This window comes from Maylandia zebra, linkage group LG15 (assembly GCF_041146795.1).
Source record: "Maylandia zebra isolate NMK-2024a linkage group LG15, Mzebra_GT3a, whole genome shotgun sequence".
In the NCBI taxonomy this organism is placed as follows: Eukaryota; Metazoa; Chordata; class Actinopteri; order Cichliformes; family Cichlidae; genus Maylandia; species Maylandia zebra.
Window position 1 is genome coordinate 4,548,826 of NC_135181.1, and position 13,720 is coordinate 4,562,545.

The window sequence follows — 13,720 nt, forward strand, 5'->3', positions numbered from 1 at the left end:
CTTTATTTCTAATATATATATATATATAAATTCTGTGTGTTATCTTTACTGTAAAATCCTTCAGGACATGGTGGCTCTGTTGACTATAAAATCATGATACAGTACAGTCTCAAAAGGTTGATTCTGTTCATCTGGAAGTATCGTTTTCAATGGGAGAAATGTTTCGTCACTCATCCAAGGGACTTCTTCAGTCTCAGCTGACTGCAGGTTTCCCCAGTCCTATAAACAGTACATTTGCACAATGACTGAAACCAGCCCACTGAATGAACAATGGGCTGGGAGGTCAGTTCCTTGATCATTAATATGTAAAATCTCATGACCATTGATCAACAACCACTGATCAAAGCTCATTAATCAATGGCCATGAGTACCATTCACAGAGAGTTGGGGAATGACTGCAATCACAGCATTGTAAGATGATGAAAGATGGACCCTTAGCCCCCCTCCTCGATTCACAGATGGTATTGCCCTTTTCACGTAAATGGCCTCCTTGACTCCCCACTCAAACCAGCGTTCCTGTCCAGGATGTGTACATCCTCATCACTGAAAGAGTGTCCACTGGCCTGTAGGTGTAAATAGATAGCACACTGATTCTGTGATACTGGATGTGTCTGTCCACTTTTTCCCCACAATTTCCTCCCACACAAAGAGGGGGGATTCATCCAGCCTGCATTTTCTAATAAAAATTTCAATAACTTATCCCTCAGGGATGCAATACAGTATATTGATGTGTCAATATTTTGTACGTACTTAAGGAGGATTTCAGTCTTTATTGATCTGGTGACACATGTGGTCACTGGTGTCAAATAAACTGAATTATTTTAATAAAAAGAACCCATCTGAGGATTTGGAGGCGTGCAACCATGTGTCTACAGCTCTTAATCTAGGAGCTAACTGTGGTTCTTTCTTGTTCTGCTACTCTTTTGCAGACCTTAAAAATGGTCGACTGACAAAAAATGGATAAATACTTGCAAAATAAAAATGCAGACACACTTCTAAGTGTGATCATGGTCAAAACTAACAAACAATGCTCCCTGGGAAATGCTGTACTAAGGGGAGTGAAGAGAAGAGTTTACAAACTGTTTGATTTAATTCATTTAATTAATTTCCCTTTGCTTTGATTGACATCAGGGCAATAGTAAACCTCACCACAACTATATATATTTAAAAAAACACATTTCAACAGACAAGTATAGACTGAAGAAGAGATAGAAAAAGCAAAAAGTGGGGCATGCAAGGAGCAGATGGCAAATCGTAAGAAACAGGGATGCGCTGAATAACCCTAGAAAGAGAAGCACCGAGGGGCAATTAACTGACGACGAGATGCTTTCATAGGAGGAGAAGGGCATGAAAATTTAAGGGCAGAGTAGTGTCAAGACAAAAGAAGAAAGAAATGGGTGAACTGATTGATGGAGGAAATTTAGATCTAATGAAAGTAACAGAAGAAGCAGAACAAGCCTAATGCAATTAGTCTGAGAGTGAAATGCAAAAAGAGAAGAGTTGTAAAAGATGGAAGAGAGCTACAGATTGAAGGGGTTGAGTTACAGACAAAGATTTTTATTGGAGGAAATGAAGGCTTTTACTGAACTGCCACTATTGTTAATGATGGTGTAATTGACTCAGACAATGAGTGGCTTAGAAATCTAATATCGGATGTTGAACTGTCTTCAGCAGAGTTGGGGAATGATTCAACAATATCGCTCAGCTCCCATTTATTTAAATACCTGCAATCGATGACCTACTGTATGGGATTTTTGTTCACATTGTTGTATTCAGGTTCATAGACAAAACAATGTCACTGTAGTTAATGACTTCAAAAGGTTTCGATATTTCTTTTAAGGGCATTTTAGTAATTCTTGGAAACCAGTAGCAAACTCCTATGTTTTCATTATGTATGACATTAATTAGATAATGATCCAACACTGAGCCTATGTTGTAATTTACAGGTATATTTTGTATTCTTTGTGTTTGGGTATTTAGGAGGTAATTGAAGCTATAGCAGAGTGTGCCTTCAAGACCTCGCCTTTCCCCATCATCCTGTCCTTTGAGAATCACGTGGACTCGTAAGTTAACAGTTTACCTTGTTGCCTTAAGAGGTTCCAATTGTGCCAGAATTATCTTTACATGTGCGCTGCCTATGTTGATTCAACATGTGACATGTTGCACTTTCTGTTCTTTGACTCGTGCTCAAAGAACACAATGGCAGCCTGATGTTTTGCTATCTCAGTCGCTATGTGGTCAACGTGAGTCGTCAGTGGCAAGTTTCTTAATGAACCGCTTGATGTTTGGGTATTATTCTTGCACTGGTGTTATGGGTACTGGAAGCAGTCAAAATAGAAATCTAAAGATACGTGTAAGCAGTTTCTCAGGTATACCCAGATACATCATTGTAACAAAATGTTATATACTGTGTCCTGTGAAACTTTAATTTAAAAGTAAATGCATTCCACTAAATTAGGCAGTTTTCCATTTGTTGTATTCGACAATAAGCTTAATACAGTTTCAAAAGGATTTATGTATTACACATGGGTGCAGTTACTGAACTGTGGACCATCTCAAGCTGTCCGCTGACATCTCAAAAGTCAAAAGCTGGAGCTGGGTGCGTGTGGAAGGAGGTGCACCCATGTTTCATTAAATGCATGAATACATAATGCAGAAATATGCTTTGTGGCAAAAACTAAGAAGCTGTTGCTCCTCTGAGTTTCCCGTCGCTTGGATGGAATCAAACATGCAGCATCTTCACTTTATAGAGAGTACTCCTCGTTCTACTCCCGTTCTCAGTGAGCTACTGAGGTTGCTCCTCCAGCTGCTTCAACCAGCTGCTCCTCCAACTCATGGAGGGTCTTCAGGGGAGATTAAGGGGTGCCATTACCAGCTGCAGTTTGAGACAGTTGAGTTAGAGTCTGTTGAACACAGAGATGAGTCTCACAAAAGCCTGCCGACAGGGAAACAGGAGACAGGAATGCCTGGTGCTAACTTATTTGCAGTGACTAAACTTTCAAATTAAGAGCGCGGGTATTACACAATAGCAAATTGATTACGTTCTGAAATATACTTGGTGGTCACTGATATCAGCCCCTCCAGGTAGTTAATATGTATGGGGGAACTTACATACAGAATCTGTTCATAAATAAAGTATTAACCAAGGTTTTCTTCTTTCAGTATTATAAAAATATATCTCGCATTTAAATTGATTATATAGCAGACTGACGCAGAGGAGTTTTTATTTGATTGTTCTGTGTCAGGCCTTTGGTTACTGTATCAAAGTCAGTTTAGACCTTCTAAGGAAAAAATTTGCCTATCACTTATATTTATAGACTCTAGTATAGAGTTGCATTGTTGTCCCACACGTATTTTAATGAATTATACTATGTGAAGCTAATATATAACACTTTCCAGAAATATGCTAACATATTACATGGTAACAGTCAGAGTCAGTGTGAACAGGAATCTATGGAAATCCATGTGCTGACTGGTTTCCCTGGGACTTGTCCATCATTAGCTCAGTTGTCTGCTGAAACACTGACAGCACAACAGTCATGAGACCGCAATCAGACAGTAAGTGCAAAAAGACGGCAGAGTAAAGTATTAAAGTCAGACTGAGACAGACAAATATCTGTGTCGCAACTGAAGAGCAGAAGAACATAAACAAATATTCACTGGATATTGACGCCGTGCATGTGAATATAATTTTTGCATAAATGAGGCTTCATACTGTTAAGCATATTGATGAGGACTGTCCGTCAGCAGGACTGTCAATATGTCTAACCAACCACTTTGTTTTTTATCAACTGTGTAAACACCTGTAGAGCTAGGGACATGCTTCTGATGAATCCTTTCATCTTTAATGGCACCAAGATACTCTGGGGCAACATACATATTCAGGATATTGATATTTAGTGGAGAAATCATGATTGTGTATGTGTGTGTGTCTTTGTGTGATGACTCCCAGACCAAAGCAGCAGGCTAAGATGGCTGAGTATTGCCGGTCAATATTTGGAGACGCATTACTGACAGAACCTCTGGAGAAATATCTTGTGAGTATATAAGATCTCCACGCACCCGCTACATTTGCTTGTGCTCACGCTCACATTCACACTTGCTTGACTCTTTCCAACACACGAACACATATGATACAACAACAGTGAGGCATTCAGAAGATACTATCACACAGATGAGTGCACTAGAGAAATGAATGTCCTTGAACGCTGCTGCTCACCATGCTGCCCATATAAATGTTCTCTTTGAGGTAAAAACTCACATAGTTACTTACACACACACACACACACAGTACTGTGAAAAAGTCTTGAGGTCCCTCTCATTGCTTCATATTTTGCTTCCAAAGAGACTCCTGGGATTTTACACTCAATGCTGACCCACAAATCATTCAAGCATAAAAAAAGGCATCTAACACAAGAGACCAGCCAGTGTTTTGTCTGCACATACAGATAACTTGGCAAAGAATCTGTTTTAAATGGTATCCTTAGGCACTTTGTTACTAGCAACCTGTTGCAAAACACATAGTTTGTTCCATTTTCTCTAGTTAAATCTACGAAAAATACCAAAGATAAAACATTTTGACAGAATCTGTGAGATGCATCTGGACCTTTAGTTGATCCATCTACTGGTCACTGAAGCTTCATCAGAAACTGTCCCAGTGTATGGGTAACTGTCAAGAAGCCATTCTTAAGGTAAACAACAGAACTGGACTAGAAATCTGTGGCAACAGGCCTTATGGAGTGAAAAATTCAAATTGTAAATTGTTTGGGGTTGCATTTCAGCCAGTGGTGTTGGGGGACTTGTCAAAATTTATTGAGTTGCGAATGCAAAAAAAAGGATCATCATCCAATACCATCTGGAAAGTGTCTGATTAGCAACAGATAGCACACTGTTTCAACATTATCGAAGGCAGCCAACATCCAAAGAAGAGCTTTGAATGTCCCTCGAGAAGCCTTTTGTTGACAGGAAAGCTTGCCTAAGAGAGTTCAGGCTGTGCTGAAGAATAAACATGGTCATACCAAATATTGACTTTAAACTTTGTTGTTTGCCTTATATACTGTATTTCCATGAATGGACGTTTCAACAAATCAGTGCACCTGTTTCCCATTTTCTAAGCAAAATATAAAGAAATTAGTCTTGAGACTTTGCAATATCTATATATTAGGGGTGCAACGATACTCGTATCGATGTTGAACCGTTCGATACAGTGCTTTCAGTTCGGTAGGCATATGTATGAACAATACAAAATTTTTAATTTATTTTATCAACTTTTCTTCTGACGATGCTGTCTGTGTTGAGAGCTCAGTGGATCTGCGTTCGACTACTCCGCCTAGGCTGCACTGTTGAGCGCAGATCCACTGAGCGCAGCACAAGCTAGCAAGACAGAAGCTAAGCTCGTTGCAACATGGCAAATTGAACCTCCCCCACCCTCAGATCTGGCGTTTGGAACTATTTTGGTTTTCATGTGACGTATGACCCTGAAGGTAAGCGCGTCATGGACAAAAGTAAAACAGTATGTGGGATGTGCCACGCAATGCTCAATTACATTGGTGGGAACTACTGCGTTAGCGCAGTTTGCTCGGTAACGTGTTGACGCCGTCCAGCCCCACGCACGGGGCGATCCGCGGTAGCTTGTCAACGGAGATTTGCCGTGTTGTGGCGTTAACGTTATTTCAGATTAACGCTGACAGCACTAGTGGGAACACAATGAATATGACTGCACATTTACACTGACACCATCCTAGTGCAAAGACAAGTGGAAGCAGACAAAAACAACAAGCACGCATGCTACAAACTTTACCCGAGTCATTTAGACAGCCGTTAGCACAGGATTCTCCTTATGGGGACCTGATATGTTTAATATGCTGCTGAGAATATAGCCCAGAAGAAGTGTATAGTATAGCTTTTATTTTGGAAAGAGACATTTCTCTGTAATAAACTCTCCTTTCCAAAGATGAGTGATTCCTCGATCAGATAGATTTTTTTTTTATTACTTTGTTGTTTCAGCAACATTAAATTTAAAAACTGTACTTTTGAGTTAAAATATATATTTATAATTTTAATAAATGACAAATTAAAAAAGCATGAACATTTTTTTGTATCGAAAAAATATTGAACCGTGACACCAAAGTGTCGAACCGAACCGTGAATTGTGTGTATCGTTGCACCCCTAGTATATATGTGTCTCTGTTTTTCTTTCTTTTTGTTTTCTTTGTCTCTTTCTCACACATAACACCATGTGACCTTTGGCACCTGGCAAAATATCCGGCTGCTGTTGTTTTTCATTGAAGCCTCAGCCACTTTCACTTTCTCTTAAACACGCACATAGCCGTGGAAGCTAACTTTTAACGAATCATCCCGCAATCGTGCTTATTCCTCCCTATCACGTCTGTGTTATCACAGCAGAGACTGCAAACAAAAGCCGTTTAAGATTAAAAGGAAGCATTTTCCGCTGTAATCTAAACGTGGCTTTTCTTGGCAGTCCTTTATCTCAGACAGGCCTTTCCTCTGTTGCCATGACTACCAGTTAAAAGCTTCCATTGTCCCTTTGTGGCCAAACTTCTTTCCCCCCCCCCCAAGGCGTCTTTGTGTGTAATGACGCAGGCTCTTACGTGAGGCAAATGTAGACACTTGCACACAAACTCTCGCAAGGACTTTTAGGCACTTCTCACAGTGCGTACGTGAAAACATGCCTCGCAAACAGTTCTGCACATATATGTACTTTAATGTACCGCTTACTCCTCTCGCGTCATTCTCCTGGGATGACGTTATTCCCTTTGGCACAACACTGTGGAGCAGCTAAAGTTCCCAGCAGCAGTAAGATGCAGAATTATCTCACACACGCAGGGAGCTCCTTCAGCACTGCTGCCTGCCAGAGTCACAGCCCGCTGAGAATTACAGCCTTCTGACTGGATTTGACATTGAAGTATTATCAGGGAGAAGCCTTTTGAATGGAGTGGCAGAGGGAAGGAGAAGGGGAGAGATATGAGGAGACAGACACCAAGGGAGAATTTAGAAAGATGGAAAGAGAAAGTGCCATTGAGGAATGAGCTTTCTACCACTGAGCATGTACAAACTAGGAAAGGTGAGAGCAATGACAGTCACTCCCATCTGGCATGGAGTCAGCTGTGTATACAGCGTATCGAAAGGGATATCAGCCTGATAAGCCCACAGGGACCGGGGCAGATAGGGTAATACAGCTAGATGAAATCCAGCTCAACCTAGAGTGAGAATTAAGAGGATTAAAGTTTTCTTAGAAACTTGCGCTCCTACTCCATCTCCACTTTACAAAACTGTCAATCGCGTCCCACAATGACGACTGGTGATTTTCTTTTATTTTCAAAGTAAAAACAAAACAGTTTGAAAGCTTGATTCATCGTTTGTTTTCTTGCTTCTCTCACTATGCTGACAATGACTGTGTTGGCGAAAAACATTTTCATTGTAACTGCGTAAAATATATGAAATATTTGAAGGAATTAAACAATTTGTCTTGCGGTTTGTTTAATCTTGTTGGGGCTTAGTTTTAAGCTGCAGACAGACTATAACTGGCAAGGGGAGATATACGAGCACACATAAGGAGGCCAGATTGAGAATAATGTGGATGCAAAAGTTATAAACTGTCGGAGCTGTAAGGAGGCGAGTAAAATAAATAACCATATCCCAATAACTGAAGTTAAAACACTTTTACATAACAAAGACTTAATTACTTCCTCTAACATGCGCTTGCGGGACATGCAGCACTCCTCTCCGCCTTCTGCTCACATTGTTTGAACATATAGACCCGAACATTTAACAGTTCATCCCCTGTTAAAAAGAAAGCAACATTTTTTAAAAGATTTAAGACTCACAGTCCCTCAGTGTAAAGATACTTATTAACAAAGTTGTACTTCCCTGAAAGTATTATTGGAAAAAAGCACTTTGAGTATTAATAGTAAATTTACACATTTTGAGGAAATTTTAAAACATTTGCTTAAATTTTGAAGAACAATTTGACCCAATTCAAAAAAAACTTGCTTCCCTTTCTTATGTTACATCCAGACCAGATACTCTTATCATACCCAGCATGCACTTGGAACAAAATGCTAAGACTATTCCCTTCATTGAACAATTTCTGTTTATGTAATGTGAAATTGTCGTATAGTCATATGTCTTATAACAAATGAACGTAACAAGCAAAATACTGAAAATGGTTTAGGGACAAGGACTGGACTGAAAACTTGAAACAGTTGAATCTAGCTTATTAAACGTCACAACCGTTGCTCTGAAATATCGTGGAGCAGATACGCCGTATGAAGCAACAAAACAAGGAAATACTTTCTCACTTTACCACTAGTAAAGTGGTTCCCAGAGGAACCCACCCGAGGGATTAATAAAGTTCTATCTTATCTTATCTTATCTTAGTATGATACTGAGGCTTGAAAGTGGTTAAGGGTGGCCAAATGGAACTTTTCACTTTCTTATCACAGCTGAGCGTAATTGTTTTCGACATTTGGGGGGGGAAAACCTTGATTGAGTTTATTTCATTAGGCTTTGTGCGGTGCATTTGAGTGCAATCAGGATTACTTGCCCCATCCAATTTTGCTTTTCCTCCCTGGTAACTGTCAGTGAGGTGAATGCAAACAGGATGGCTAATCTTTGTCGTAAGATTTCCCCCGCAGCAACATTAGCAGAGCGTAGATAGACATGTGCGGAAAATAGGTCACAAGAAGGAAAATCTTGGCGTTAGTTGGTGTATGAATCACTGTTTTGTTGCTCTTGATTCTCAAGTTGCTCAAGTAAAAGTTTGATATGTTTAAGTGAGGTTATGTTTATAGTTGATATGTTGTAAACACAGCAGTTTGAGCATGTGCGTGTGTTTATTCTGCACCACTGAATTGCTCATTAGTGAAATATTATTATCCCTAAACACTGTGATCCAAAAGCAGCGTATCCCATAAATAAATTGGAGATGTAGCGACTTTCTGTCCAGCTCATTTGAGAGAACGTGCGTTTGTGTTTAATGTTTAGTTTCCTTGCAGGAAGCTGATTAAGGTGTTGCAAGCGTAGAATTTTTCCGCTATAACATCAGCCGAGTTTATAACACTCACAGCAGAAACAGTCATTTTTTACTAACCAGCTGCATCTAGCGAACTCTTCCTTAGAGGATTTGAAAAGAGTAATAGCCACAAATTTACATTTTAAGTGGAACACTCTAGTAAACAACTTTAGTGTTTTCATCTGGTAATTAGCTAGTTTGTCAAAAAAAGAGAAAAAGACAGCTTAACTGTGATTGCACTGTAGCAATCTTTACCCATAAATTAGCATTTTGGAGCATTTGCTCTTGCTCAAATTTATATTTACAATTTTAATCAGGAAAAATAACTCATGTTCTCTCATCATCCAATATATCTGAAATTATTAATGTAGGAAAGCACCTTTCATTCATCTATAACTGCATCTTTCTCCTTCCACATTCCCTCTAGTTGGAGTCTGGCGTTCCGTTGCCCAGCCCGATGGAGCTGATGGGAAAGATCTTGGTGAAAAACAAAAAGAAACACCACAAGACAAGTGGAAGTGCAAAGAAAAAACTCTCTGAGCAGGTTTCTAACACCTGCAGTGATTCTTCCAGCGTGTGTGAGCCCTCCTCCCCAAGCGCAGGTACTGCACCTTTAATATAATACACACGCACGCACGCACGCACGCACACACACACACACACACAAATTCTACTAACAAAGCCATCAAATCACAATGGGCTCACTGAGTTATGATATTTCAGATGTGTAAAAGCTAGCCTAACCATCTGGGTCCCTCTGTACTGTGGACCAAGAGCTCTGTGCCGTCCAGAAACTGAATCAATGGAGCAAAACAGTGCTATTGTTTAACATTCATCACTTTCATGGCCCTCTCCATCAGTTGAAGGTATTATTGGCTGTTGCATGCACTCCCTGCAGGCATTATACATTTAAACCGGGGCATCTTAAACTCTGGCCAGTTGTGTGTGAGTGTGTATGTATAAAATGCTCTCTGCTTTTTGCTGTAACTGCCTAATATCAGTCCTATTTGTTCATACGTTTGCCTTTTCAGTTGTGTACTACATACGCACTCGCAACAGCACCAGGTCAGCTTTGGTGCTAAGGGATCTCAAAGTATGCCAAAAAATATCCCCCACAGCATTACACCCCCAGCCTGAACCGTTGATACAAAGTAGTCTGGATCCATGCTTTCATGTTGTTTATGCCAAATTCTGACTCTACCAGCTGACAGCCACAAGAAAAAATCGAAACTCAAATCTTCTCCTGTACACTTTTGGCGAGGCCGTGTGAATTGTAGCCTCAGTTTCCTGTTCTTGGCTGATAAGATGTGTGCGGTGTGTGTGTTGCTGTCCATCAGCTTTAAGGGTCGATGTGTTTCTTGTTCAGAGATGCTCATCTGCATACCTTGGTTATGACGGTGTTACTGACACCTTCCAATCACCATGAAGCAGTCTGTCCATTCTCCTCTGACGTCTAGCATCAACATGGCATTTCCTCCCGGAGAGCTGCCGCTGACTGGATATTTACTCTTTTTAGCAGCAACTCAGTGCTTTGATGCATGTAGACATGTTCAAGACAACCTGGGTCAATGAATGTTTTGATGAATATGGATTCTCCATAAACCCTAGAGATGGTTTTGTAGGAAAATCCCAGTAGATCAGCATTTTTTGAAATGCTCAGACTAGGGCTGCTCAATTAATCGAATTTTAATCACGATTACGATCTGGGCTTTCAACGATCATTAAAAATGACTGAGCCGATTATTAGCCCCTCCCTCATTTATCCGCGACACCTTAAAGGCCGGTCCGTGAAAATATTGTCGGGCGCAAAAAAGGTTGGAGACCGCTGATTAAGAGGACCCGAGGGAAGCTCGGAAAGCTAAGCAGAAGTTATTTGGAGAGGAGAGTGACTGCCGCTGGTTGAAAAGAGAGGTAAAAAAAACTTCAGTGGTGTTGCACACTATTTTATATTATTTTTTAAAGTCATTGTTAACCCTTTAAAGCCGGTCAGAGCAGCACGCTCCGTGTTGTGTAACTATTTTTAAATCCCTGTAGAACCGGAACCGTGTAAGCTAGCGCAATAATTTGTTTTGCATATGAAACCGGAGGAGTTGTGCTTACATCTGATGCCATCAGCTTGTCCTCGGTCGCAGTTTCCTTCCACATAAAGCTTTGCAAAAACTGCATAATAAGCTCTTGCAGGAACAAAAACACAATATTCCAGAAACACGCTTTGCCGTTCCTATCAGCTGTTCGTAACACTTCCCACAGTGAAACAGACGTCAGCGCGAACTGTATGTCCGCCATTTCCTGGCCGAAACCGGAAGTGACGTCATTTTCGCGGAAATTGTAGTTTTTTACTTGTAGGCCTTAAAAGCCTATACTGGTCATGTTTGACTTTTCTGAATAGTTTCTGGGATGCTTAGAACTCAAATTGCACTGCTGGAAATCGTTTATTTTGATGCACATGCTGTTTTCTTTGCAAATTTGCATCATAGGATTGTTTTTTCGTTTTTCCTGCAGTATATAAAAATTGGTGTATCTCCAAAATAAAACTATGAAGACACTCAAAATAAATTTCCTGTTGTTGTAAACTATTTTTTGCAACTTTTTTGTATTTAAAGTTTTGAGGGATAAACCTCTTAAATCTCTCCAAGTAGAAATACATGTAAAAAACAAAAACGATTTTCAATTTTTTTGTAGTTTATTGCACTTTTTTGCAATTAATGTAGTTACTATGGACTTAATGCATACATATTATTAAAATATGGGCTATAACAGTTGCATAGCAAATTGAAATGCTCCCACAAACGGCACTACAACATGTAAAAAAAATAATATGAGCTCTGGCGGACTTGGTTCTATAGTAGGTCTTAAAGGGTTAAATAAATATCGTCAAATAATCGCGATCTCAATTTCAGTGAAAATAATCGTGATTATCATTTTTGCCATAATCGAGCAGCCCTAGCTCAGACTAGCCTGTCCGACCCAAGTTCAGAGTCATTTAAATCATTTTTTTGATGCTCATTTTGAACTTCAAAATGTCATCTTGGCCATATCTATATGCCTAAATGTATCAAGTTGCTGCTGTGTGATTGGCTGTAGTTATGTTATGTGTATCATTTGGTTGTTACAAATGAGTGAGAAAACACGAACCCATGGCCCCCACAGTGAGAGTCTAGGATACATTTTGCTGGATATCCATGGTCCTGTAATCAATCACTTCTATCCTGATAAGTATGGAAATTATTTGAATCATTTAAGTCTAACATGGACTGACATGTTAGACTGTTCTCACCACCATCATCTTAAAAACACCAGGGTCCAGAGTCTGGGAAAATCAATATGAAGCAAACTGGAGCTCTGGTGGCAGGCAGTGGCCAAACATATATTGTTTTGTCTATTTATTTAACATCCATCTACATATTCCACTGGACCAAGCAACATGTCACCTTTAGTCTGCCCTGGTTGTTGAGCCTTAAGTTCTTCTTAGGCTAAAACACACTGCCCCCTGGTGTTGGAAAGTAAGCAGTACAAGTTAACAGTCAGGAGTCCTTTTTAACTGGTATACATGTTGTAAAATAACCTTCTTTTTTTTTTAAGATGATTTACTGAGTAAACTAAACAGTAAACTTTGAACTGAAAAATATGAGGATGATCTTCAGTGAGTGCTTTGTTTTTAAATCGCAGGTTCCACCAAAGAGGAAGTGGCAGACTCCACACAGCCCTCTGATGGTACTGAGCTTACACTGAGACCACAGGGCAGAAAGTCTATTGGTGAGTCCATGACCTCAGATGGAGACTTAAATCTTTAGTAGAGCCCTCATTAGGCCAGCACAGAAGCTATAGGTCAGACAATTACACCGTTAAAATCAATTTCCTCTGTCAGTGCGACCTCCGATTCAGTGGGAAATCTTAAGCAGATCTCTCATTATGTGGGTGCAGAGGCTGGGTCAGCTCAACCAAAACAATATTGAAATTCATTTCCTCTGTCTACGAGCGCCAATAAATTAGGACCTGCCAGCATGAGCCTTACTTGTGTCGTTGTTTTAAATGTAATGGAGGCAGTCGTGGGCTGTAAATGAAGACCATTTAAAGACAGACGGCTCCGTTCGTGTTTGTGCAACGTTTGCATTGATTTGGCAGAAATAAAAACTCAATTTACACTCGTTTCAGCTTTGTTTCATGCATTTCTCTGCTATCCTGTCTGTGCCATGCGTTCTAGGTGAAGTGGAGGCCGAAAGCGAGGACGAAGATGATGATGATGATGACTGTAAAAAGGGATCAATGGATGAGGTGGGTATCTTGCAGGTGACAGCCATCAGTTCAAATCCTGGTTATAATGGAAACAGACTGTTTAGCCTATATGTGCTGAAGTTGTCCTCTAGTGTATGATCATGTCTCCAAATTGTGTGTCTCCAAAATCAATAAAACCTTTGCAGAAGGATTCTAACAGACTTTTTTGGTAACGTTTCTGCTGCTTTGTATTTGTACGTTTTTTAATATGTGTGCTTCCATGTGTAGGGCACAGCAGGCAGTGAGGCATTCGCTACAGAGGAAATGTCCAACTTGGTCATCTACATCCAACCTGTCAAATTTAACAGCTTTGAGGCTTCCAAAAGTCAGTAACAACAATGAATACTGAATGTGCAGCAACAAACAGATCGCTGTTAAATAAGCTGACAATTTTATACCACTCTCAACCCA

The 13,720-nt window shown here is 40.0% G+C and overlaps 1 protein-coding gene across 3 annotated transcripts in view; it reads left to right on the plus strand.

The window, feature by feature from the left end:
* plcb1l (phospholipase C beta 1-like) overlaps nucleotides 1–13,720 on the plus strand; it is a 129,627-nt gene that overhangs the window by 92,654 nt on the left and 23,253 nt on the right. For all 3 annotated transcript variants that reach the window (XR_013093092.1, XM_004542152.4, XM_004542153.4), the window contains exons 12-17: nucleotides 1,981–2,063; nucleotides 3,953–4,037; nucleotides 9,462–9,636; nucleotides 12,704–12,790; nucleotides 13,239–13,309; nucleotides 13,538–13,634. Coding sequence is in view for 2 of the 3 variants with exons in the window: in XM_004542152.4 (XP_004542209.2) it covers nucleotides 1,981–2,063; nucleotides 3,953–4,037; nucleotides 9,462–9,636; nucleotides 12,704–12,790; nucleotides 13,239–13,309; nucleotides 13,538–13,634 (598 nt within the window). In the remaining variant the exon portion in view is untranslated. The remainder of the gene's footprint in view (nucleotides 1–1,980; nucleotides 2,064–3,952; nucleotides 4,038–9,461; nucleotides 9,637–12,703; nucleotides 12,791–13,238; nucleotides 13,310–13,537; nucleotides 13,635–13,720) is intronic.